Source organism: Homarus americanus, unplaced genomic scaffold (assembly GCF_018991925.1).
Source record: "Homarus americanus isolate GMGI-L3 unplaced genomic scaffold, GMGI_Hamer_2.0 scaffold48354, whole genome shotgun sequence".
Classification (NCBI taxonomy): Eukaryota; Metazoa; Arthropoda; class Malacostraca; order Decapoda; family Nephropidae; genus Homarus; species Homarus americanus.
The window spans coordinates 7,061,200-7,087,433 of record NW_024723833.1 but is presented as its reverse complement, the minus strand read 5'-3'; the positions used below and the strand labels follow the sequence as shown (position 1 = coordinate 7,087,433).

Here is a 26,234-nt window from a genome sequence, read left to right as displayed (position 1 = left end):
ATATATATATATATATATATATATATATATATATATATATATATATATATATATATATATATATATATATATATATATATATATATATATATATATATATATATATATATATACTGTAGTATATATTTAACAAAATTCTTTTAGCTGCATCCTCAGCTTTATGAATACCAATCTTTCTAGGCTATCTGATCCATTGAATGATTTTCCGAGTTAATTTTTTGAACCTCTAATGGTGCAGTATATGACAATTTTTTGTTACTCTTTTATTTAAATATGCTAGATATGTAAATTACAATAAAATGGAAAGAGAATCCCAACAAATAAAAGGATCAAGTTTATTTTACTATCACTAGTATGCATAAATACTTGCAGTAAACTCTGATGATGCAGTGAATTCAATGGCAACCATAAGAATTATAGAAATCCCTAGTGCCTCTAGTTGTGGTTTTTAACAGTTGATGAAAGTCAATTTTTCTAAGCAATTGTTACACGTTCCATCAACACCTTTATTCCACTCTGTTGCAAAACCATTTTATTACTGTATACAGTATGTATATCCTTTTTCCAATCCAAAAATTAAATTTAGGTGGGGTGTCCATGCAACCAGTTAGGTGCTTGTATATTATATTTCCAAATACGTAGTGTAATGCCCATTTCCATGTTAAACCTGCTCAATACATGCACACACCCACACATATATACAATATATATATAGACAATTTTGGAGGGTTGAATATTGAATCCTCTTATTACACTAAGCTCGTTGTTTCTATTTTTACCTGTTCTACCCCTATATGTTTTGGAGTTATCATATATAATAGAGGTTATTATATAATGACTGATATGGGTAGTTGTATGTTTAAATATTAGTGTATTTTGGTATAAAAATTTTTCTTTATTTTTCTTCAAGCGTATTTGTAGTGTTTTGACTGTAATGAAAGTACAATAATATCATTATCTACAAAATGTTACTGTACATCATGTATCTGTTAATTAAAAAATTACCTAAAAATTTAATAAAAGTGTCAGAGAATTTTGTATTGATTTTACAAGTACTGTATATCTACTGTACATCAGAGCCCATTAATATTTACAATTTGGTACAGTCTGAGATAAACAAGGTGTTCATATGGAGCATCTCATCATTTATTAGTAGTAATTCTGGATTCTATAAAAGTTAACTTTATTTGTGTTGTAAATATGTATCATAATGTTTTGGTAATTTAGTTCTGCAGAGTTACATTTGCATAAGTGATGGATTATATACTGTAGTTTTATTTGTTATCTTTATTTTATATATCAACAGTGAACTTTTTTTTAATTCATCTTATTCCAAAATGTTTCACTAGTCATTTGCATTATCCAGTTTTATACTGTATTTCATTCTTCTTAAGATTGAGGAAAAATTATTTTTAAGGAGTTACTTGTACACTGCAGCCATTTTTGTGTACTTTTTTGTTTCTACATTATTTGGTTGTAATTCATATTGTTTTTACTCCTGAATGTAGTTGTAAAGTAATTGCCCATGTCTTGTACATATCAGTTTTAAGTATAGCATTATTGACCCCACAGTATTCCTCTGGTTGTGCTGCGCCCCATCCCGTGATACAAATAAATGTTGAGAACAAACTCAGGTTTTATTATTCTACTCACTAATATAGGATCTAGAACTGCTTTCAACTACAGTGTTTAGGAGCTAGTATCAAGTGACATTTCTTAATAAATTAAAAGGAGACAATTGGGATCATCTGAATATTTGCCCCAAGCTTATTTCACCTGAAGGTTAACCACCTTATTTAACCTAACCAAGCCAAGACTCCAGTTCCTTTAAATTGCAAACCAAGCTTAAAATTACTTCACCTAACTTTACTTAGGGAACCAAACCTATCTTAACCTTATATAACCTACCGTATATTGTGGCCTATAAGCTGACCTTTGAAGATCCATTTGTGTTCAAAACTAGGGGTCATCTTATACAACAGGTATAAAATGTCAACCTCTAAGTACGCTCCACCACTAGCATCAGATTTTCACTTTACCTTACTAGTAGGTCTCTGTCACTTAATTTCCAGAAGGTTAACTGTTATTGAACTTAGCCTCGGGTCAATGTTTACACTAGTCATATTATGGGAGTCCCTGCACATACCGACACCTTTCAAAACATTAAAATATATTTCGGTGTTAACTGTGGTTTCTTGGAAACAAACATTACTAGGGCAGTTACTTGTAATACTGTATATGTTGTTTAATTGCTTAATGCAATTAAACGATGCATCCCTGTACAGTATTATTATACTTGGACATTTTGGTTAATGTCTCGCATAGCAACGATTAACTGGCTTAAGTTTCTTAGAACTTCATTTGAGATCCATAACCTCATCCTATGATAAGCTAAGTATCTATCATGAAAGTACTGTTAGGAAAAAAGTGTTTTTGTAGGAGAGGGGGGGGGGGGCAGGGGGTGGAGAGGAGGAGGAGAAGGTAAGCCTCCATATTTCCAGTAAAAATTATTACCCTTAATTATAAAGTGTGCAGATAAGAAATTTTACCACAATAAAGTCAAAAACATAAAGGGAATAAACTTTCTTAATAATTGTGATTGTATTCTTGAAATATTGAAGATTATTATATTTTTACTCGTGCCAAACAAAGTACACTATCACTATAGTACAGCAATATGTAAGTACCATTATTCCCTGGTTATAATTTTTTATCTTCAACGTAATAACTATTGAATGCTGTACAGTAACTTCAACCATTAAATAAGTTTTTCCTGGCTTTATACTGTAGTTTGTACATAAGAATACTGTATTGTGTTTTCTGTGTGAATAATATATCAGGGGATGTTTGTATCTTGCTGTGATATACCTATATGTCCAGCATTATCCAATTGTCTGTTGACATTAGGATTGTTTAAGTTTTATATTACTTGCCCCGGGCAAATGACTTAGGAAATTTACTTACCTGGATAGTTTTTCTTTCCTTGTACCCAAAAATTTTGGAAGAACTTTGCTTGTTTGTATCAACTCCCAGATCCATTCTGAGAGAAAAGTATATTTCAGTCGAAAAATTACTAAGGCTTACAATTTCCGTCAATTTCGGTCAAAAAATAGATTTGGTTGAAAATCTCAGTAAAAGTAAGGTACTCCTGAGCATGTTGATACCGAACATATGGTACACTTCGATTGCAGGGAAATTAGTGGGCGTAATGATGCTTGGGAGGTCCAATGGGAGTGCCGCTGCCCCTGTGAGGCCCCCTTGGGGCGCCATCACCCCTGGAAGGGACCTTAGGGGCACCACCGCCTCTGGTAGGGTGCCACTGCCCTTAAGAAGAGCCCCTGGGGGTGCCACCACCTTTGGGAGTGCCCCTGGGGCACCAGCATTCCTGGCAGGGCCCCAGGGAGCATCGCTGCCTCTGGCAGGGTCCCAAGGGAGGTCCCCTGAGGGCGCTGCAGCCTCATGGCAGTCCTCTGGGGGCGCCGTTGCTCCTAAGGAGTGCCCCTGGGGGTGCCGTCGCCTCTGAGTGGGGCCCCTAAGGGCGCCATTGCCCCTAAGTGGGCCGTTGGGAATGCCCCTGTGGGAGCCACCTCATCTGGGAAAGCCCCAGGGGGTGCCACTGCCCCTGGAAGGGCCCTTGCTGGCAACATCGCCTCTGGAAGGGCCCCTGGGGGTGCCACTGTTCTTAAGGAGAGCCACTAGGAGTGCTACCACTTCTGGGAGAGCCCCTGGGGAAACAGCCACCCCTATCAGGGCCTCAGGGGGCAACACTGCCCCCGGCAGGGCCTCTGGTGGCAGCACCGCCCCTGGAAGATCCCTAAGGAGAGCCCCTAGAGGCGCCGCCACCCGTGTAAGGGCACCTGGAGGCGCCGTCGCCCCTGCTCGAACCCCTGAGGGTTTCTGGGAGTGCCGCTACTCCTATGAAGGCTCCTTGGGGCGCTACCGCCCCTAGAAGACCCCTAGGGGTACAACCGCCTCTGGGAGGGTCACCTGAGCACACCACAGACCCTTGGGAGGTCCATTGAGAGAACCACAGGCCCCTGGGAGGTCTCCTGGAGGCACCATTGCCCCAAGATGGGCTCCTGCAAGAGCCACCGCCTCTGTAAGGTCCCCTGGGGGTGCTGTTGCTCCTAAGGAAAGCCCCAGGGGCGTCGCTGCCTCTACAGAGAGCCCCTGGGAGTGGCAATGCATCTGGGAGGCCCCTGGGTGCCCCAACGCCCCTGGAAGGGACCTTTTGGGTGCCACCGCCCCTGGGGACGCCGCTACCCCTTAGGAAAGCTCCTGGGGGTCTCCAACGCCCCTAGAGGCGCCACCGCCTCTGGGGGCGCCATTGCTCCTGGGCAGACCGCTTGGGGCGCCATTGCCCTTGGGCGCTGAAAGTTTTGAACTCTTAGCTCAATCTGCTAGAGAGCATTGTGATAACACAGAGAGCTCATTCAAGATCAGACTTGACCAACACTGAAATGAAAACACCATGACTTTGTTTCCTTTAATGTTCCTTATACTCTACAGTACTACAAATGGCGTATAAAAGTTACAGGAGTCATTGCACCTCAACAATGTTCAAGGTATCACCATCTGCTCACAACAAAGTAATGTGATAATATTTTCAGTATTATATATATATTTTAGAGGATTAAAATTCAGTTCACAATACAGGTAATGTCCAATCCAAAAGTAATTTGAGCAATATTAAGATACAGTATTAGTTATGTTTTATATATTTGTTTTGTTATGAAAGAAACGAACAGTGAAGTACTGCCAGTACTCTAGGGGGTTAGATTTTTATTCTGAAGTAAAATCTAATGATGAGTTTGAATACTAATGCTAAATGCCTTTATTTTGTGCTCTTGTAATTTTTTAAACCAATATTGAAATGATTACTACTTAACACTTGACTCAATCTGATGAATATAAATTCAATTCATCAAGCTAGTAGATGAAGATATAAAGAATTTTCAAGAGATGAATTTAGTTTTGTTGTCATGAAAATGTCTAATATACATTTAAAACACAAAAGGTGAAAAACAAAACTAGGCTTGATAATGTGCTAGGACAAGATGAATGAAAGAATGCATAAAGTAAAGCTATACATATGTAATACAGTATTGTCAATGTACTATATACTGCATAAGACTTACAGTCTTCAAGAAAAACATTGTTTTCTTAATCAACTGTGTAACAAACTGGCCCAAATTTCTGTGTAATGTACGGGTACCGAAAAGATACAGCATTTGCAGCATGGGGATGAGAATTTCCAAGGCAACACAGGATCAATGCAAACTCCACCTCTGATGCAGACGTGAGCTTGGCCAGGAGAGCACCCGATCTTATGAAGGCAGCATAGGGCTCATACAGGCATCCACGCTAAATGAAAAAAAGGACATTCGTACAAACACACTTGAGTGGACATAGACAGAGCAATATATTCACTAGCACTCGTAATATCTGTTTTACAATTTATTTCACTTCCACAATTGTAAGCTATAATAACACACTTTTGGGAAATATCCTTTAGTAGGTAGTAGGTAGTAGGCAGCTACCAAACAGGGAGGTACTACCGCCTGGGAAGATATTGGAAGCATAATATATTGTCTAATGGTAGACCCTGCTGTCATATGGCATCACAAAAATTGTGACCAAGTCCCAGGTTGCTGATCTGACTTTCTGCCTCATTTACACACAATTGCAGGGTCTCAATTGTTTCTCTTACTATTGACAACACAACATACATATATCGTTTCTCACTTTTGATCTTTTTTCATTTTTGTATTTCATCATTATTATTATTATTATTATTATTATTATAAGTGTTATTATTATGATCATTATTATTTTATTTTCAATTTTGTATTTTTTATTATAAATTTTATTTAGGGATTATTATTATTATTATTACCACCATTTTATTAGTGTTATTAATAGTATTATATTTTTGCCCCCCAGGCCCCAATGTGGGTCAGTGACCTGTGCCCGGGTGGGCTAATCCCCGTTAAAAAAATAAAAATAAAATAAATAAATACAATAAATAAATAAATAAAAATAAAAAATAGATACTGGCACTGCATCTATTTCTTTTTCTCTTTACTCAAACTTAAGATTACAGTGATCCCTCGGTTAACGAGCGCCTCGGTTAACGATTTACCTTCCATAAGATTCTTAACTTCGGTTAATGAGCAATCCCTCGATTAACGAGTTTTTTACGAGCCGACTTCAACATGTTTTCGCTTGCATTTGGCGGTCCACCAGCTGTAGTATTAGTCCGCCAATACAGTAATCGGTTTTAGGGCTTAAATTCCTTACTATTTTAGTAAATATCAAGAAGTTTATACTATTCAATAATTTTAAAAGTTTAATATTAACTTTTTTAGTCATTTTAACAATTATTGAACATAATTGAAGGTAAAGAAACTAGTTTCTGGCGTGCCATCCAGCCTGTTAACACACCAGACAGGCGTTAGTCTCTCTGTTTTCAGTGGAGGTAACATCTTGCTTGAGACTCTCTTCAACTAAACGCTTTTTTTCTGTGTTTCCAAGCAAATTATTGGTCATTTTGAAATTTCTTTTACATATTGACAATATATAATGCAGTACAGTGTTGATTTAAAGAAAATAATCTTCAATTACACCAAGAGAACTAAAATTTTATGGGTGAAGTGGTGCCATGGGGTGACTTCTCTTCCACCCCAATGCCTTCTCTTCTCCCTTCTCCTCCACCCCCATTCTAATTCCCATCATCATCATCATCATCATCCAGGATCCTTCTACATACACACCTCAAAGTAAGTGTACTTTTCTACCTTTTTTGTTGAATTTAGGCAATTTTCGGTGAGCTGGAACCAATTACCCAAAAACCCATTGAAACAATGGTTTCAGTTAACGAGTTTTTCGGTTAACGAGCAACCTGCTGGAACGGATTGTGCTCGTTAACCGAGGGACCACTGTACTAAAGTTATTACTTGTGTACACCACAATACTATCAGTATTCGTCACATTTCATATGTGAACTATTGGTCCTGGTGTAGTCTGTAAGACTGAATAAAAATTGGTCACTTCGTGATAAAAGTCTGAAAGTTGGCACCAACTTTAAGATGTCCTTGAAAACTTTCAGACATGAAGCCAATTTCAAATGCACCCCCTTCCAACAACCACTGATAGGTAACCATTTTGCCTCAGCAACAGATTATTATATAGACCTAGAATTATGAGTAACATGACATGTTTACATCAAAGTACTGTATAGTATAGTAAAGCTCTAGGGAACACCACTAGACTACTCACAATCTAAGTGAATAGATTAAATTGTCAAAGTATGTCTATGTTATGATTCTTACTTCTTTAAATAGTCACTAAAATTTCAAATGTTGTTAAACTATAAATTAAAAAAAGAATGAAATTTATTCAGTAAAATAAAAACTAAATACGGTATTACACAGCAACTACTACTGTAAGTCGAGGTAAAAAAAAAATCAGACCACATGGCATATCATAAATTACATAGCTACAGTACACAGTCAAGAGTAAATGTCTTTTTTCACCTTATTGTAACTCTATATAATTTTTACCCCTTCAAATACTGTATGTTTATGATATAAACCTAGTACAGTATTGAAAATCTCATTAAAAGCACAACAGTTTCCATCAGTCCATAATTAGTACAGAACTTAGTCATTAAATATTCCAAGACTCGATAACTTCATGTGTGTGTGTGTGTGTGTCTCACCAGTGGATTTGCTTAGGTTTGAGGTTTTACTGCTAAAAAGAAAGGAAAATGAAATGATGAAAACTGACCTACTTAATATAAAATTAAATGCATATTCGATACACATATGAAGTAATAAGTGTTTATCCTTTGAGAGTAATGCACGGTAATACAAATCATGCAAATTTGCACAGCACATGTGCATGAATGCCTATCTCTCCATGCAGTAGGTTTATTTGCTGATAGATCCTCAACATGAGAAAATTCAATAATATCACTAACATTAAAGAAGCTGGCATTTGCAAGTGACTGCAAGATATTGCCCCCATTCAGTCCCACATGCTTGATGTCTGAACCCATTAAATTCTAATATATATATATATATATATATATATATATATATATATATATATATATATATATATATATATATATATATATATATATATATATATATATATATATATATATATATATATATATATATCCCCAAGTTACAAGTTAATTGACTTAGAAGTGAAGGGGTGATGATCAATTGATCAATTGTTAATTATTTGCAAGAGGAAGAAAAATAGGTACAAAAAGTCTTATCTCCGCTTTAAAGGTCCATAGAAAACAGCATCTCCCTTGGACACCTTAGTACTGTACAGAACATGCATATGATAAGATTCCAGTAACGAGCATGGTAAATTAATAAAACATTCAGCTCGGGTTATAGATTTATGTTAGCATCCTTCTAACGTAACCAACTTTACCGTTTACCTCTAACCCTTCTCAGTATGAATACACTATGCTTTTGACTAGTCACATACACCTCCAATCACTTTAAACATCTTCTCTGGTACTTTGGGAGGACTCGGTTTTCTTAAACAACTTTTACAATGACTTCACTAGGACTGAACAGTGGTACTGCTTCACTGAATGCAAAGAGGAGGTCAAACCCAGTGCATTTACATTTAGCAAACCTGTGCTTTAGTTAGATCGATCTACAGCTAAGTTTCCTATTGAGAAAGTCACTCTTTTTTGCTCTTAAAGTGGGCAAGGCTTATGGCCTAAATAGTCCCCCCTTGGGTATAAAGGGTATGTGCCTTCAATGTAGTCTTTGCTTTTGCCCATCCATTTCACTTGTCTCAAATCCAAACTTTTCCTTCTAGGAAGAGAAGACAGCTTTTATCCTTCACGAATTGTTCTCATTTCAATCATCTCTAATGTCTTTCAAACCTCTTTCATTACTGTATGTCCCAAAGTAATATTCACTGGTGACTTTCTTCTGGAACCCACACTAAGTCCTCCTCCTTTATTGTGGTCCTCCACATCTCCAAAGCAAATGACAGGGCATGGCACTAGTCATTGTCTTCTTAACCTCCTTCCTATGGCTACTCTAAGTATCTCTGTTTTCTAATCCACAGTTATCTCTATTCTGCATTCTTCAACTCGTTTCCATTCCATGCTGAATTCTACTGCCCAGTCTTTCTCATGCCACAAACATTTACCCCTTTAATTTGGACCTGTGCAGAATATCCAGGTGGGGAAGCAGTAACAAAGTTAAGTTTAACAAATCTAAAAGATAAAATTTCATACTCTCCTAACCATTAATTCCCAAATTAAATAAATTCAGCCAATCAATATCAAGAACGTATTAAATATCATAATTTTTTTAATTTATTCTGGAAACCCTATACAGTATAAGTACACAACTTGGTAATACCTGCTTCCCCAAATGTGATGCTGTACAGATGCCACAATTGTTTGTTTTTTGCCTTTATTTGGGCCTCTTATACCCCTGTGTGAAGTAATGTTTGAATATATTGAGTTGTTGTTCTTCCATCTCACTGAATCCTACTATCATTATCCCTCTTCCAGGCCAATCAACTTGATGCAATTTTGTTTCTCCCTCTCTCTCTCTCTCTCTTCTACAGGTACTATTTTGGTAATAATTCTCAGAATTTGTGTGCCTTTGTGCTGGCTCACAAGACCTGGTCCTCCCCAACATAAAGCTGACTGCTTCTCTCACAAATATACTGAGGAGATAAACCATCTGTACATCATCCACTGTTCTGTAATGCCTCTTTCTTTCCCTCCACCTCCAAGCTACAAAATTTTCTTCCCTCTATTATTCTTCCTTTCTTTTACAACCTTTCTTTCTTCACATATCACATCTATGGCTACTTTTGTAGTACTGTATTGGTATGGCCTGACCTCTTTCACTTTAAATGTGGCTGCACTTTTGACATCTGCCTGTGTCATGTTAGTGTTATTTAAAAATAGAGTGTATGATATCACCAAATTAATTAATAAAAGTTACAAATTTTAATGTTTTTAACCCCTAAGCACATATGTAGAACCATACAAACAAGAGCAAGTAGTCACACGGTCGCTGGGTTGGTGACTTGTGTGGGGCTTTACTTGGAGGTCCCGTTGTCAGCTCTGGGGTTCATGGGTATGTTGTCGCTGATCTCCTCCTCTCCTTCCTCCATCAGCCAGTACTTTTCGTCCTCATACAGCTCCTCCGTCTTGAGCAAGGCAAATGGGCTCAGTTTTAGAACCAGGCCTGAAAGATATGCAGTTAAGAGGTACAGTACATCACTAATTTACAGTACTATGATAAAAATAAAGTATTTTTCTGTGATGATGATGCAAAATATTATTTCTCATTAGTAAAATAATGAAAACTGATGACGTGTGTTCTCCGTGATGATGCAAAATGTAACAATTCAATAACTTAACTGCTTTAATGACTGATCATACAAGAAAGTATTGCATCTATCATATCCAAGTGTATCACAGAGAATACCAAAGAGAGTTAAATGTGTGGAAAAATTTACTGTATTGCACCACAAAATTCAATTTATGAGATTTCAGTTTACGAATTACCCCACATAAGGATTTTCAGTTCTATTAACGAGTACAACTTCTATTAATGACAACCTTATGAGAAACACGCTTTGTTGTGAGCATCAGCTGATCGGCTAGTCCGCCAATACAGTACAGTAATTGGTTTATGTTTACATTCGTTTCCAGTGGAGTAAATATCAAGTAAGTTGTGTTCTTGAATATTTTTGCATTTTTTTATATTAAAATTATTAGTCATTCTGAAATTTAGACATATTGATAATATATACAGTACAGTACAGTACAGGGAACAGTTTTTGTGTACCCTTCAGCTGATCGAATCACCCACCAATGCTTCTCATTTTAACTTTGTTTACAGTGGAGTGAACATCGAGTTTGTTAGTCTTGAATATTTTTTGCATTTTTACTTTAAAATTAGTGGTCATTCTGAAATTTAGTTAACATATTGATAATAAACAGTGCAGAAATTATTAAGAAATACGAAGAAGGCATGAGAACCAGTGCACTCTAAAGAACATGGCATGTCATCATCGGCTGCCTTGACAATCAGCTATTTGCTATGTAAACAAAGCTGCCGGTAATACGACATACACACCTCAAAGTAAGTTAAAATACAGTATTCTATTGTTTTTTATTTATTATTGTACAGTATACTGTACAGTACAGTACAGTACTGTATTTAGTTTATATCTAATGTTTTGTTAATTCTATTACCAGTACAGTACTTTATTTGTATATTTTTTCTGTGAGTTGGAACCAATTTCCCATTGAAATAATAGATTCAGTTAACGACTGACTCTGTGGAACCAATTGTGCTCGTTAATCATTTGGTAATTTTCTGTTTTCTTCTGGATTGGACTGTGTGACTGCAACAAAATATAACTTTTATACTGTACACAGGTTCATAATTCTTGACCAACCAAGATCTAACACAATATGCAGAAGTTGTGCCATTACATAACTAACAATTATCCTTTGATGAGCCTTAACAGTTAACTCATCATCAGGATTTTATTATTGGCTGTCAACTCAAAAAAACAACAAAACAACATCAGTCTGGTCAAGAATACCGGGAGTCAGGCCAGCTAAACAGTACAAATTTCTTACCCGTGACAATTCCTCCAACAGTGGCTATAGCCAAGGTGATGATGAGGGCAAGAATCTGGTTAGCAGCCTGACCTGATGCCGAGAGGCCCGACCCAGCCTCCAAGTCAGGTATGAACTCCTGTAACCGAAGCAAGTCCTCTGATCCCTCTACAGGAGCTCGGGCAGGGAAGATCTGATACAAGCTGTGTGGCAGAAAGGAGAGCTCATGGTAGTCAGTATAATCACAAATGTACTATTACAGGTACAATCAGGAATAAAACAAAAGGTTTCACCCCAAATTTTCACTCATAGATGATAATGATTAGTGAATTGAAGACAATGAAGCTGTAATCAATAAAAATTTCTCACTACAGTCAAAAGATAAATACTGCACCAGTTCCTAAAGCTGCAAGTTTTCACTGTTTTCTTCTTAATATCTAAGTTTGTCAAGCCCACCTACCTGGGACCATAGGTGGCCTCCGTTGCCATGGCCGCTGCAACGCATCCGATTATGCCAGCCAGAATACCAGGCATCCCATGGAGGTTGTTCACTCCACAGGTGTCATGGATCCGAAGACGAGATGCCAAGAAGGGCTGTGTGGTGGAGAGAGTTATGTGCTGGATTCCACAATGAACTGCTAAAAAAGGTAAGGGACAATTGATTGTGATTGTCATTAAAAAACAAACTGGAATACAGTATAACATGGTTAATGAAATATATCAGAGCATGCAAACTTCATAATATATGCAAGAGAACACCACTGTATTTCACATACAATGTTGGAGGTGAATATTGATGGAGGAAATACTTACTGTATAGTACCCTGTAATCCAGATGAAACAAGAAAATGAGGTACAGTAACTCTTAATGAGTAAGAATATTGAGGGGAAGACAGCATGCATTCAGTACTACTCTTCTTACAGAGAGCTGTGGAGGTACTCACAGTAAGAAACATGTAGCCGGCAACGGAGATGATACCAGCAATCATGCCAATGAGGACGGCACCCCACGGGTGGATCATGAGATCTGCTGCGGTGCCCACAGCCACACCTCCCGCCAGTGTACTGTTCTGGATGTGAACCTGACCAGGAATTAAAGGTAATTTTACTTAGGTAGCTGCTGTCAAAATTCTGGAAGCTGGAATTAGGGATTAGGTTGGTTTACCTAACATGGGAACTAGAGGGTTCAGATCAGTTTACTGATGACCTGACCAAAGGAAAAAGAGAAGACTGACTTTGCCTACTCAGAGATAAGAATACCATATTAAATTCTGAAATACAAATACAAGACACATTATAAAACCTAATTCTACCTCATCAATGTCCAAAGATAATAGATTAAGAACAGAGAGAGTGAGCCGATACATTCATAATTAAGTCTGGGATAAAGATAAAGAGAGCTAATCATTCCACAGTAAACACCTAAGAAATAGAAAGTGAAGGCTAATTCAATCATATCAAAGGGTGACCACTCCAATCCCTCTAACTATCGCCCCATTGCCCTAACTTCATCTCTCTTAAACTCTCATTTTCTCTGTCACTTTGATCGCCTTTCTCTTTTGTCAGATTACCAGTATGGCTTTTGCCAGGCGAGATATACTGGTGAACTGCTCTCCTACTGCACCCATCTTTGGTCATCCTCTCTTAGCTGGTTTTCCGGCATCTTCGTGGTGTAGATTAATATAATCTTTTTCTTTTTTATTCTTAATTTCTTTTTACTCTTAGTTTTTCGCCCCCAGGCCCCATTGTGGGATGATGACCTGTGCCTCGGGGCTATTCCCCTTAAAAAAAAGTACTGTATGAGCTACAGATAAAAAACACAAATGGGAATAAATCTTACCATGTCAAATTTCTTTTCTTTGTGGAGGATGGAAGAGAGGGCGAAGGCAGTGAAGCAGCAGGCAGAGAGGGAGATGTATGTGTTGATGACGGCTCGATGCTGGTCGTCACCAGGGGCCGCCCCAGCGTTGAACGATGGCCAGTACAGCCAAAGAAAAATTGTACCTAAAGAGGAATGGAGGTTTAGGAGGTTCATATTGGGTTCAAAGTTGCCAGGAAATAGTTTTTGGGACATTTGTGTACATGTGAGTTAAGAAGTTGTTTATGAACCTTAAAATCAAGTCGTTTATGATCCTTAAAATCAGAGCCAAACCATTTTTTTTTTCGGGAATTAGCCCACCCGAGCACAGGTCAAACGACCTACAACGGGGCCAAGGGGGCGAAAAAATAAGAGCAGAAGGAAATTAAAAATAGAGAAGAAAAAGGTTAGACTGTGTTAATCTACACCACGAAGATGCCGGAAAACCAGCTTTTTAAAGTGAGGCAGATTGTATAAGTATGGAAACACAGAAGAAGGCAGAGCATTCCACAGTTTGGCTGTGTGAGGAAAGAAGGATGTACTATAACAGGTTATTCTAGTGTGACTGATATCCACAGAGAAACGGTGGGCACCACGGGTAAGACGTGTGTTACGAGCCCACGGCCTTGCCGGCGGTACACAGGATGCCAAATCCACTGAACATTGCCCGTTAAAGTACCTGCAAAAGAGAGAAAGTGAAGCAACATTGCGGCGAAGAGAAGGGAAAGAAAGATTATCAACTAAAGGAGGAGTTAGCCTTAAGCTAACACAAATAGTCTTCACTTAAATATGCAATGTAAACATCTTTATGCACATGGCCATGCAGATTCCCAAAACAGTATACAGGTACTCCAAGACTTACGACCTACTCAACTTACGACCACCCGGACATACGACCACTGCAGTCGTATAAAATATTTTTCAAATTACATATTTTCTAGTACCGAAACGTTTCCGTCCCGTACGACAGCGTGGGCTGGGCCGCCTCGTGGTGTACAGCAGCCACGCCTTAGCCCGCTCAGTTGGTGTTTGAGCGTCGTTGGCTTTAGTGATCGCGCTGTGTACTGACAAAATTTTTGTTTCTAATTCCCTTTAAAATGACTGGCAAGCCTAAAAGTGAGAGTTCTGGTGGTGCTCAGAAGAAAAAAAGACAGTCAATTACTTTTGAGATGAAAATTAAAATAATAATGCAATATGAAAAAGGAAAAACGGTAGCAACCATTTCACGCGACCTAGGCTTCTCTCACTCGACGATATCAACAATTTTGAAGGACAAGGAACGAATTCATGAGGTAGTGAAAGGATCAGCACCTATAAAGGAAACAATAATAACGAAAAAAAGACAAGGTCCTCTTCATGAGATGGAGAAATTACTTGTGACGTGGATGGAAGATCAGCTGCAAAAGCGTGTACCCTTAAGCCTTCTAGCCATACAGGCTAAGGCAAGAAGCCTTTTCGAAAGCCTGAAAGAGCAGGCAGAAGATGAGTGCAACCAAAACTTCACAGCAAGTCATGGGTGGTTCCAAAGGTTGAAGAACCGTTACAGTTTGCACAGTGTAAAGGTGAGTGGAGAGGCAGCAAGTGCTGATGTTGGTGCTGCCGAAGCTTTAAAGGAGGAGCTAGATCGTGTCATCGTGGAGGGCAATTATTTGCCTGAGCAAATATTTAATGTGGATGAAACAGGCTTATTCTGGAAGCACATGCCAGAACGGACATACATCCACAAAGAGGCGAAAACCATGCCGGGATTCAAGGCATTCAAGGACCGAATCACACTTCTGTTAGGGGTGAATGTAGCTGGTTGCAAGGTAAAACCCTTCATGATATATTATTCAGAGAACCCAAGGGCTTTTAAAAATGTCAGCAAGCACACACTTCAAGTGTTTTATTGCAGTAATAAGAAAGCATGGATGACCTTAGCACTGTTTGAGAATTGGTTCCCGAGTTGTTTCATTCAACGAGCCAAGGAGTATTGTCTGCAACAAGGGATTGCGTTCAAGATTTTATTAATTTTAGATAATGCTCCAGGACACCCACCACACCTGGACGACCTCTATCATCCAACCCATGGATCAAGGTGCTATTGTTGCTTTTAAAGCGTATTATTTACGTACGATCTTTACTCAGGCTGTTGCTGCTACTGAAGGTGAGAAAACGCTCAGAGAGTTTTGGAAGGACTACAACATTTTGAAATGTATAAAGAACATAGCCACAGCATGGGATGAGGTTACAGGTCAGTGCATGAATGAAATATGGAAGAAGGTCCTGAAAAGATATGTGAACAGTTTCTAAGGATTTAATGAAGATGAAGCAATTTCTGAGATTAGTAACAAGATAGTGGAGTTGGGTAAACAGCTGGAGTTAGAAATTGATAATGAAGATGTTGAGCAGTTGGTTGAAAGTGTGGCAGAAGAGCTAAGTAACGAGGATCTTATTGACCTGAATGCACAGAAAATTGCAGAGGCAGAAGAGAGACAAAATGTAGAAGAAGAACCTGCACCCCCCAAAAAGTTTTCAGTGAAACAAATGGCAGAGGCATTTGCTACTATTAATAAGGGGATGCAAAAATTTGAAGAAATGGATAAAAATGTTGAGCATTTTGCAAAAGTTGACAGAATGATCCAAGATGCACTTGCTTGCTACAGGAAGATTTACAATGAAAAGAAAAGGCAAACTGTGCAGTCTAAATTGGACATATATTTTAAGAAGTCCCCCACTGCTGTCTCCTCACGCCCCACCACTGCTGCCTCTTCACTTCCTAAAGATGATCCAATACTTTCAACAAGCAAGTATGTTAGTCTGTCTGAAGAAAGCAAAATTGGTGGCCCACCCAGCCCTGTCTCCTCCTCTGCTTCATCCAATTAATGTAGTCTCCATGTTTAATTAAAAAATTATTGAGGCCCTGTGTGCATTCAGCTGACTACATTAAAGGTAAGTGCACAGCAAAACTTTATTAATTTTTCATTATTGATTACTTTTAGTGTACCTGTACTGTATTTCATTTTAGATTTTCTATGTATTATTTCTGCCCTTTCGACTTATGACCAATTCGACTTACGACCTGGACGTCGGTCCGGAACCCCGTCGTAAGTCGAGGAGAGACTGTGACTGTAGTACCAACTCTGAACCTCATGGTATAACCCCTTGAACATTTGTTTTTATATGTATTTCAACATTAAGTGGTAACTAGAGTAACAGTAACCATAGAGAGCAATCTTAAAATGAAACACAAATACAGTAAAGCTGTTATTAAACAAAGTAATATGCAACAATAATAATGAGTGAATAAGAATGGCAAAAGGATAAGAGCCACAGTTATTGCTGTACAGCACTCCTTGTAACTTAAATCTTAATTACTAATATGTACTGCATGACTTACAATGAGCTAATATTTGTTGCATCATTTGAAATCAACATTTAGCTATACCCTGTACAAGAAATTTACTTGGACCACTTGACAGGGATAAAATTCTCTGGGAAATACTAAGAGTACTGACATTTTCATGAGTGGAACAGGTCTACTGATGTTTTATCTAAATGTGAAGGATCATAATTTAAGGAAAGGGGAAACGCTGTAGTTGCAGGTGAGCAAACACCATTAAAAGTACTGACCGATCATAGCGAATATGTCAGACTGATAGCTGGACCCTTCCTTTTCGGTGGAGGCATCACGGCGGTACAGCAAGAGACTGAGAGCCAACCCGAAGTAGGCGCCAAAGGTGTGCACAAACATAGAGTCACCCATGTCAATTGCCTGTAGGATGATAGAGGTAGCTCCTTAATGTCGGGTTTAAGATTCTCTACAGTAGAGCTTGTATAGGGTATGTAAAAATTTCTTTGTAACTGCAAAAGTGAAAGTTCATTTAAGAAGTCCTCATAGTTTTAATACAGTACAAAGAAAACAGGCAAAATATTGTAGAGTCAACATTTCACTGTGATTCCACTATACTGAGGGTAAAATGTAACAATTCCGAGTTAAAAAAAAAAGCCAATAAGGCCAAAGATTAGGCACCCCAGCTTATTTCACCTACTGATTAAACACCCTAACACTTCCTGAGGGATTTTGGCGAGATAGGTTCGGTTAGCATTAGGATGTTTAACCATCAAGTGAAATACAGTGGCGTACCTTATATCCATATGATCCCAATGTTGTGTTGTAGAAATGAATCATCAGTCTCGGATAGTCTAAGTGCAATGTAATGCTTTATATTCAACCACAAATTTTCACGTTTATTTTGCACAATATTATTACCGATTAGTCCCTCAGCCTAAGCAAAGAACCCTACTAGAAATAAGTATATGATGACTTCGCTGGCTATCTTTGGTTGAATAGACCTACTGTTTACCATTGTTTGTACACAGTAATTGCATTGTCTAGGTAATAATAATAATAATTATTCAGTAAAATTGTCATACAGGTTCACAATTAGATACGGTAAGCATGATTATAAACTACATGTATGCAGTTATACAGTTCATCATGAATATGGACAATGGAGGTACTGTGCACATAGGCCATGGTACTGTACAGTCCAGGTATACAGTTTCATGTGTGCTGAGAGAGTGCAGGTAACAACAAAGGTAAACAGTACAGCAACTTGATCAAGGATAGCCGACAAAGTTGTCCAGTGCTTATTTCCAGAAGGGTCCTATGCTTGCATTGTCTTAAACGTCTATGTATATTTCATTTCTGCATTGTTTAAATACATGCTGAATCAATGTAAACTTGTACAGTATGACAATTTTACTGAATAAATGTCTATATCTAATAATTTTTCTACAAATTATCAAAATTCAGTTGATGGATGGAATCTCTTTCTCGAGTGAGGATGATAAGAGGTACACTCACCCCTAGGTAGGTCCTGCCGATGACCTCGTTGATTGCAAATAGCGGAATCTCCATCATGGTCACTATGATCAGCTGGGTGGGCGTGGTTTTGCCAATCACTGACCCAAAAGTGATCAGTACAGTTGCCGCCGTGAAGTCTGCCCCTAACAACCTGGTGATGATATTAGAGGTGGCGGTTGTGGTGGGGATGTGAAATGGTGTCAGTTACTGTGATGTTAAGAGTGATATGGAAGTTACTTAATAGTGATTATGGGAGTAATTGGGAAATGCTTGTAATAGTGGTAGTTATTATAGTAACAGTAAAAGACAATAAGCAGGTATAAACTGTAGAAACTATTTCCAGACATTCAGGGCCAGATTCAGGAGTGGGCAAAGTGGGCAGCTGCCCAGGGGCCTCCACATATTACAATATGTTCTAATTTCCTCAATATAACTGCATATGGCTTCAAAATTCTCCAAAGAAGTGTTCAAATTTCAAAATTTTCCCGAGGGGCTTACAGCGCCCCCCGGAACTCCCAGATGTTTAGGCTCGCTTCACTCGCCACCCCACCCTCTTGGGAAGTTATAATGAGGGGGGCCTCCACAAAGAGGCTGTCCATGGGCCTCCACAGGTCTAAATCCAGCACTGCAGACATTACAACAACAGGTAGAGGTGACTTACGAGTTGAGATCGATGATGATGTAGCCGTACTTGAGATGGAAGAATCCGTTGACGAGGAGAGCCCACTGGAGGCAGAGGACCCCGATCATGAAGTTGAGGCCGACAGCACTGAACCCATACCTCTTGAGGAATGTCATTAGGAACCCAAAGCCGACGAAGATCATCACATGTACGTCCTGGAACACTGAGCAGGGGAGGAGCATTTTATTATGGATGACAGCCATTGTTATACTAAACTGTGAATAAATAGACATACAGTATAGTCTGGATTTACGCGGTTTTTGTTTACGTGTTTGGTCATTTACGCGGCACCATGCCAGAATGAAATGTTTTAATTACGCGGTAAATTTCATCATTTACGCGGGTGAAGTATAATTTGTTTATTTACTGAAGATATTTGTTTTTAGCTCATAAAATTCATAGAAATTACCCGGCCAGACTATAATTTACATTGCTGGAATTCTTATAAGATGGTGATTATTTTAAATATAAACATCCTAAAATTTGCATTAGACATACAAATTTTAGGTTAATTTAAGAATTTTATTAGAAAGAACAAAAATTTTATCTATTGTGCAAAATATATGACGTTTATATTCAAAATATTCCCTGTCTTGCAAGGAATCCAGCAATGTCAATTATATTATCCTAACTTTAGTCTGAGGTATTATTTATCACTAAAAATGTAAGCCTAGTGTTTTCCCCCAAACATTTCTCTGGTAGGGAGGAGCCAGTGAGCGTGGGAAGAAGGTGGGGGGGGGGAGTTGAGTCCATTATTTGAATGGACATTAACCAGCGACTGTATTTCCCTTAAATATTAATTGTGTGTGCATACCATCATAAAATTAAGATGTTATTTTTACTACTATGTAAGTATTGTGTCGGAAAAAGTAAAGTTTGGGGGTCGGCCCAGTTCTCTATTTCAATTAATCCCATATGTTCTGTTATTTCATTTACGCATTTCTCGTTTTATGCGGTACTTCAGGGTTCAATTGACCGCGTAAATGCAGACTATACTGTACATTGTTAAACACACACACACACACACACTACCACTACTACTACTTTACTGTCACTCAGAATCGAGCATGACGATCATCCAGCTATGATACAAAGATACGAGTTATTAAGGATGTCACCTACGTTGGTGAGTTCTGAGGTGACTAAAGAGGCCGATATAGGACTGGCAGGGTCGATCACAGATGTTGCATATGTGGGGGGCTACATCTAGTGCGTGAGGGACGGCGGTAGCATCTTTCCGGCGTTGACGCTTGTCTGCCTCGTTATGCAGTCAGGCTAACTCGAAAGTATTGACACCACCTTGTGTGGTGATCCTCCAAGCGTTACGGTGTGGAGTAATTGTCTCCCAGGTGAGGGGGTCGATTTGGCACTTTTTCAGGTTTGTCTTAAAACTATCCTTATACTTTTTCAGTTGCCTGCCAGTTTTACATTTACTATTCATTAGGTGACTGTAAAGTAGCTGCTTTGGCAGTCTACTGTCCTCCATGTGGGTAACATGGCCAATCCAGCTAGTTCATGGATAACAGTAGCCTTGATGCTCCTACAGTTGGTGTTAGCAAGAATACTGGCCTTTGTTCTCTCGTCTTCCCAGCGAACTCAGAGGATGGAACGTAGACCATATTGGTGAAAGTTTTCAAGTGCCTTGAGGTGCCTCCTGTAGGTGACCCATGTCTCGCTGCCATATAGCAGGGTGGGGAGGACCACTGCTCGATATACGTGTAACTTTGTAGATAATTTCAGCTCCCTACAGCTGAAGACCCGGTTTCAGAGTCTGCCAAAGGCTTCATATGCACATCTGATCTGAGACACCGAAAGTGGGTAACAGAGAGAGTAGTACCATTAAGCTGGATGGATGGTGGAGGTGTGGCTGAACCAGGGGCAAGCTGAAAGAGAATCCAAGTCTTACATACATTCACCTCATGGCCAAAGTGTGCTTACGCATCTGCGTTGGTATTCAGGATCTCCTGTAGGTCGCATTCAGTGTGAGCAACAAGGGGGAGGTCGTCTGCATACTGAAGCACAATAATGGAAGCTGCCAACACCTTTGTTCCTGCCTGGAGTCATCATATGTTGAAAAGACCCTTCATCCAGTACTCGATGTCCACCCCACCGGCTAAATTGGCGCTGGTGCGAGTAAGGAAGGCAGCCAAGAAAATGGAAAAGACAGTTGGTGCCAGTACACATCCTTGTTTTACCCCCGTTTGGATGGGGAAGAACTCAGACTGGGTTCCACTGTGCAGGACACTGCTGTTCATGCCATCGTGGAGTTGCCTCATAATGGAGATGAATTTTGGTGGGCAGCCAAAACGGCTGAGGGTCCACCAGAGGGCTTCCCTGTTGACCGAGTTGAAGGCCTTGGTTAGGTCGATGCAAGGTCAATTGACCTTGGGTCAATGAAAGCCAGGTTCAGGTCACGACGCTGTTCTCTGCACTTTTCCCACACACAATTAGATTTCCCCAGGTGTAATTGATTCAGAGACAAAGTTATCTTATATAAAATGAACTTCCCGAAAACACGTAAGGCTGCACGATTCTTATTATGCTTAAATCGAGAAAATAAATTAAAAAGCTTCATAAAGTTCACTGTTGCTTGTCATCTGCACAAACGGTGAACAGAACGGTAAACAGAAGTCCAGACCAGACAATATTATGTCAGTCATTATGTTCAACCCACACAGATGAATCTATGTATGAATAACCATGTTGAAGAAGGGGGCATGAATGTGATAGGTGGGAGAGCAGTACATGTACTTACTACCATAACTGTCACTTGGTAAGCAAGTCTCTCCTGACTAATGTTGACATGTTTATGTAACAATGATAGCAGTTTTAGGGGTGCATGGACAAAATACCATCAGCTTATTGCCCACGAGACAATCACTCATCAGTATACAGTACTATACTACCATAAGTTCTGAGATGGAAGGGAGGTTAGGAGTGTAGATGGCTAATCTCCAGTTTAATAGAATCGCGTGAGTCCGAACATATTTTACTGTTTGAAAATGAACGAAGGAGAAAGGATACAGGTATGAAATACCTGTAATGAAATTCTCCAGGACACCATATCTTACCTCAAACTTATTGAACACTAAAGTTAGCGGCAATGCGGATACAGTACTGCAACTCAAGACTAAGTAGCTTTTAGTACACAAAAAGCTGTGACTGACTGGCAGTGCACTATACAGTACTGTTTAATTTCTTACATGTTAACTTGAGATACACATTCTATTGGGTTGGGTGGACTAGGGGTGCCCCACTCAGTGGTCAGTCATGAGAGACAAACCAGCGTTCTTTGGGTGAGCAAGCAACCACTTCTAACGCCACTTACATTGAGGATATTGCATAATTTTTTCCTCACACATTTCTATCCTCTTCATCCTTTACCAAGTTATAGTTAGTACTGCACAAACAGAGCTTTTGAATACTGTATAACAGAACATGTGTTAATGTTACCATAATACTTGAGGGAACAAGTAAGTTCTGGAACAGTATCAGTATGGGCGACAGCAAAGTTTTCGCTACGCATAGTGGGTCGAATCTCAAACACTTCACTATCTACAGACTTATGTTTATTTACATAAAAGGTCCTTTTTTTATAACTCATGTGTTATTAAAAAATTAATGGTTGCCCCTTGTGTAACGAGGATGGCTGGCCCAAGGGCCACCTAGGCGTGAATTTGTTTAAGGTGTAGAAGCTGTCGCCAACACAACAACCACACCCTAGGCAAGTTAACTCGTCCGAGAAGACTGGGGGCGAGGCGAGAATGCTGACCATTACACCCCCCCCCCCTCTCCCACCTCCCAAGTGGCTACAGTAAACTTTCATACCAGATTTTAGATGAATCCGACCAGTTTGTATTTACATCCATACCAGCTTTTGTTCATATCCACACCAGCTTCAATTTACATCTCAGTACATGTAGATCAGTTCTTGCGTTTACCTATAACCAGTGAGGAGGAAGTAGTGTAAAACAGCAGCCAAAATGGACAGCACGGATTAGAATCCCATCGACATTTGAGTTAAACCAAGGAACTCTCACCCTTATGTAGCGATATTTGTGTTAATACCAAGGAACTCTCACCCTTATGTAGCGATATTTGTGTTAATACCAAGGAACTCTCACCCTTATGTAGCGATATTTGAGTTAAACCAAGGAACTCTCACCCTTATGTAGCAATATTTGTGTTAATACCAAGGAACTCTCACCCTTATATAGCAATATTTGTGTTAATACCAAGGAACACATCTTTATGTAGCGATATTTGAGTTAATATCAAGGAACGTTCATCCGTATGTAGTTATATTTGTCAATACCAAGGAAATTTCAACCTTATGAAGTAATAGCATGGCAATGAGACCTTCAGGCAGGGATAATTACAGTAGTGTCAAATTAAAATCAACCTAATTACAACATCTGCACTATGCCACAGCAAACCTCACTCTTAGAGGTAACCAGCACAAGGACGAGAATAAGAGTAATACCACACCCTAGATAGATTCATTACGTTGTACATATCGTCGCAAATAAATTAATTCACACCACGTTCAAGGTAAAAATTCTGATCAGTCAGAGAACAACATAACAAGCAGGAAGCCAGGGGGTTATGCTAAGTACTAGCAGGTACTGAAGGGGGTGATCAGTATTCAGTAGATAACAGCATGGTGCTGATGACGGCACAATTATATATGACTTGATATCGACTTTGAGGCGTCCGTGCGTAAGGTTACTTGCTGGGGCGCGGAGTATCATTGGCGGAAAACCCCCAAACAATTTCCCCCAGGAAAAATATCCTGCCGGAAAATTATCTAAGAAAAATATTCTACGGGACACTATCATCTCATCAAAATAATGAAGCGGACGACCTCTAATATCTGCTACGTAGTAAATGCGATATCCTTTGTGTATCGTATCGCATCGCCAATTTCTACCTTCTATAGAGGTTATAATAAAACTAGAATAACATGACTTCCGCTATAAAAATCTAAATATAATATAGTAAACAAAATTTATAAATTTTCAATAGACACAAAAGGATGAAATTGATCGCTAACATAAGTTGAGCAGGTGACGGCGTGTAGTAACTGAAGTGATTATGAATTTAAACATTCCGATATGGCGCTACATTATAACGGGAATGAATCATTCATTCCCTTTATAATGTTATGGCTCGTCATAATCAAAGATTATAATACATATTCAAGGCTTATCAAACCTGAATTAAACGGAAAACAGCAGTTAATCAAGGTGTAATCAATTATGCACATGTTCATAATACAGTTCCCACTTAGGCTATACGCTAAAATGATGGTCTGTAGGAGTTATATCTCTACTCTTGGTGCTATACTAAACTACACCTGAAGATAAAACCTTCCTCCTATCCCTGCATTGTACTCCATTTTTAGTATACAGTACTGTACTACACTTGGTGTGGTAATCCACCCCTCATCTTCCTGCACTACACCACAACTGTTTTAGTTCTGCACTATACCTGGCACAATAAAACACCATAGCACCTCTCGTTTAACAAATCACTACACCTGGGACAGCCTAACAACAATAGTTTACAGGTACCCCCGTCGTACATGGTAGCCAATCTTGTCACCATAACACCAGCCGTCCATCCTTGTCTGGCCTAGTGCCTCCACCCATAACACTTCCCTGCCTCCCTCACTCCGTGTTATAACATCCTCGTCTTCTGGGCTACACATACTAAACGCTCTTACGACTTACAAAAGTCCTTAGACAACACATGTGGAGTTTTCTATACCAAATTATCGTCATTAGTAACTCGGCTTACTATTTTACATAAGTACATATTAAGTTGTTTAACCAGTAATGGATATTCTGTGAATGCTGAGGGTTGGCTTATAAACATGTCCGTTAAATTAAATAACCAGTCTGGCTCAAGCTATGGGAGAGAAGGGATCGTGACTCGAATACTTTTCCATCTAGGATTTTACACACTAAAAGTTCACCAGACTTTTGAGACAAATTTTAATTAATAAAAAACAATTATCATATGTCTGTTTGTAGCCTATGCTGTGGTCGTGAGAGTGGAGTAGTTTAGTTTTTTCGGTGCACACTGTTGTATTTAGAAGAAATTCTTTTTTTCATCTGAAGTATATTCGTGGGTGGGTGTATGACAACAGTGTGCTAGGCTGCTTTAGTGTAAACAGGAAGATTAGGCTATTCCTGGTGTTCTTGTAGTGCATTAAGCAATTTAGCTTATACACTTAATGTCCTTAGTTGTTGAAGCACAGAAATACACGGAAAAATTGCTTGTGAAGTGTGTATGTGAAATTACCGAGACAACGATGGCAAGAACCGGTCTCTCCCTTCCTTCTCCTATCTGGGCGAGCATGTCATCCATCCCAGGAGTCTCCAGTACAAAAGTGGTCTAAGGATCCTTATCTCAGCTGCTATGTGGTCCTTGACCATCGCTCTGGCCACTTAACCGAAGTTATGTAACCATCGACCCACACGTATATACTGTACAGTACATACAATTCATGCATACATAAACATACTGGAGAGATAGTGATAAAAAAGTCTATCTTTTTTTCCCAAGCCATTCATAACTATACCCCAATACTTCTACCCCTACTACGTACTACTCACTTTACTACTACTACTACTACTATTATTACTACTACTACTACTACTACTACTACTACTACTAATAATAATAATAATAATAATAATAATAATAATAATAATAATTCCCCGATACATCTCCTATTTCAGAACATCATTAATTCCACAAGAACCTCAAGAGTTTTATTAATGTTCTGCTGGTGAAGTCCTCCAAGGCTCGTGTCATCATTAGCACAAGATAAGGTCACATCTAGGGCCTGGGTCTGACTTTTCTCATTGGCGTTCAAGTGTCTGTACTTCACTGCCTTCGAATTTCTACAACGAAGTGGTTGACGTTACGGCACCAGAACGCTGTTAAGTGAAGGTTACGTACGGTATCCTCCAAGTCGTTAATGTTCCGATATCGAAAAGTTACCGTCATGCGAAGTGGTTAATGTGTGATATGAAATGCAGTATTTAGGACAGACTATTATCTAAGCTGATTAAATTCTGGTATTTGGGTTATATTAGGCTATTGGAGATTGGTTAGATCTAGGGAAGGCTAGACTGTTTAGGTCAGGTTAGATTATGTGGGGTCAAGTTAAGTTCTGTGGGTAAGGTAAAGTAATTTG

General features: G+C 39.0%; 1 protein-coding gene and 1 long non-coding RNA gene across 5 annotated transcripts in view; one reads left to right on the top strand and one right to left on the bottom strand.

The window, feature by feature from the left end:
• Positions 1–4,472: 4,472 nt before the first annotated feature.
• LOC121863838 (ammonium transporter Rh type A-like) overlaps positions 4,473–26,234 on the bottom strand; it is a 34,082-nt gene continuing 12,320 nt past the window's right edge. The window contains exons 3-11 of one of the 4 annotated variants that reach the window (XR_006088459.1): positions 19,007–19,190; positions 18,346–18,496; positions 17,109–17,250; positions 13,479–13,642; positions 12,583–12,720; positions 12,099–12,232; positions 11,660–11,841; positions 10,050–10,250; positions 4,473–5,364 (exon numbers count right to left, since the gene is read on the bottom strand). Coding sequence is in view for 3 of the 4 variants with exons in the window: in XM_042362719.1 (XP_042218653.1) it covers positions 5,328–5,364; positions 10,106–10,250; positions 11,660–11,841; positions 12,099–12,232; positions 12,583–12,720; positions 13,479–13,642; positions 17,109–17,250; positions 18,346–18,496; positions 19,007–19,190 (1,277 nt within the window). In the remaining variant the exon portion in view is untranslated. The remainder of the gene's footprint in view (positions 5,365–10,049; positions 10,251–11,659; positions 11,842–12,098; positions 12,233–12,582; positions 12,721–13,478; positions 13,643–17,108; positions 17,251–18,345; positions 18,497–19,006; positions 19,191–26,234) is intronic. The other 3 variants (XM_042362719.1, XM_042362723.1, XM_042362720.1) reach the window with 3 other exon arrangements.
• Positions 11,743–12,702, top strand: LOC121863839. Its single transcript, XR_006088460.1, has 3 exons — positions 11,743–11,870; positions 12,081–12,285; positions 12,563–12,702. It is a non-coding gene; the product is annotated as an uncharacterized LOC121863839 (long non-coding RNA).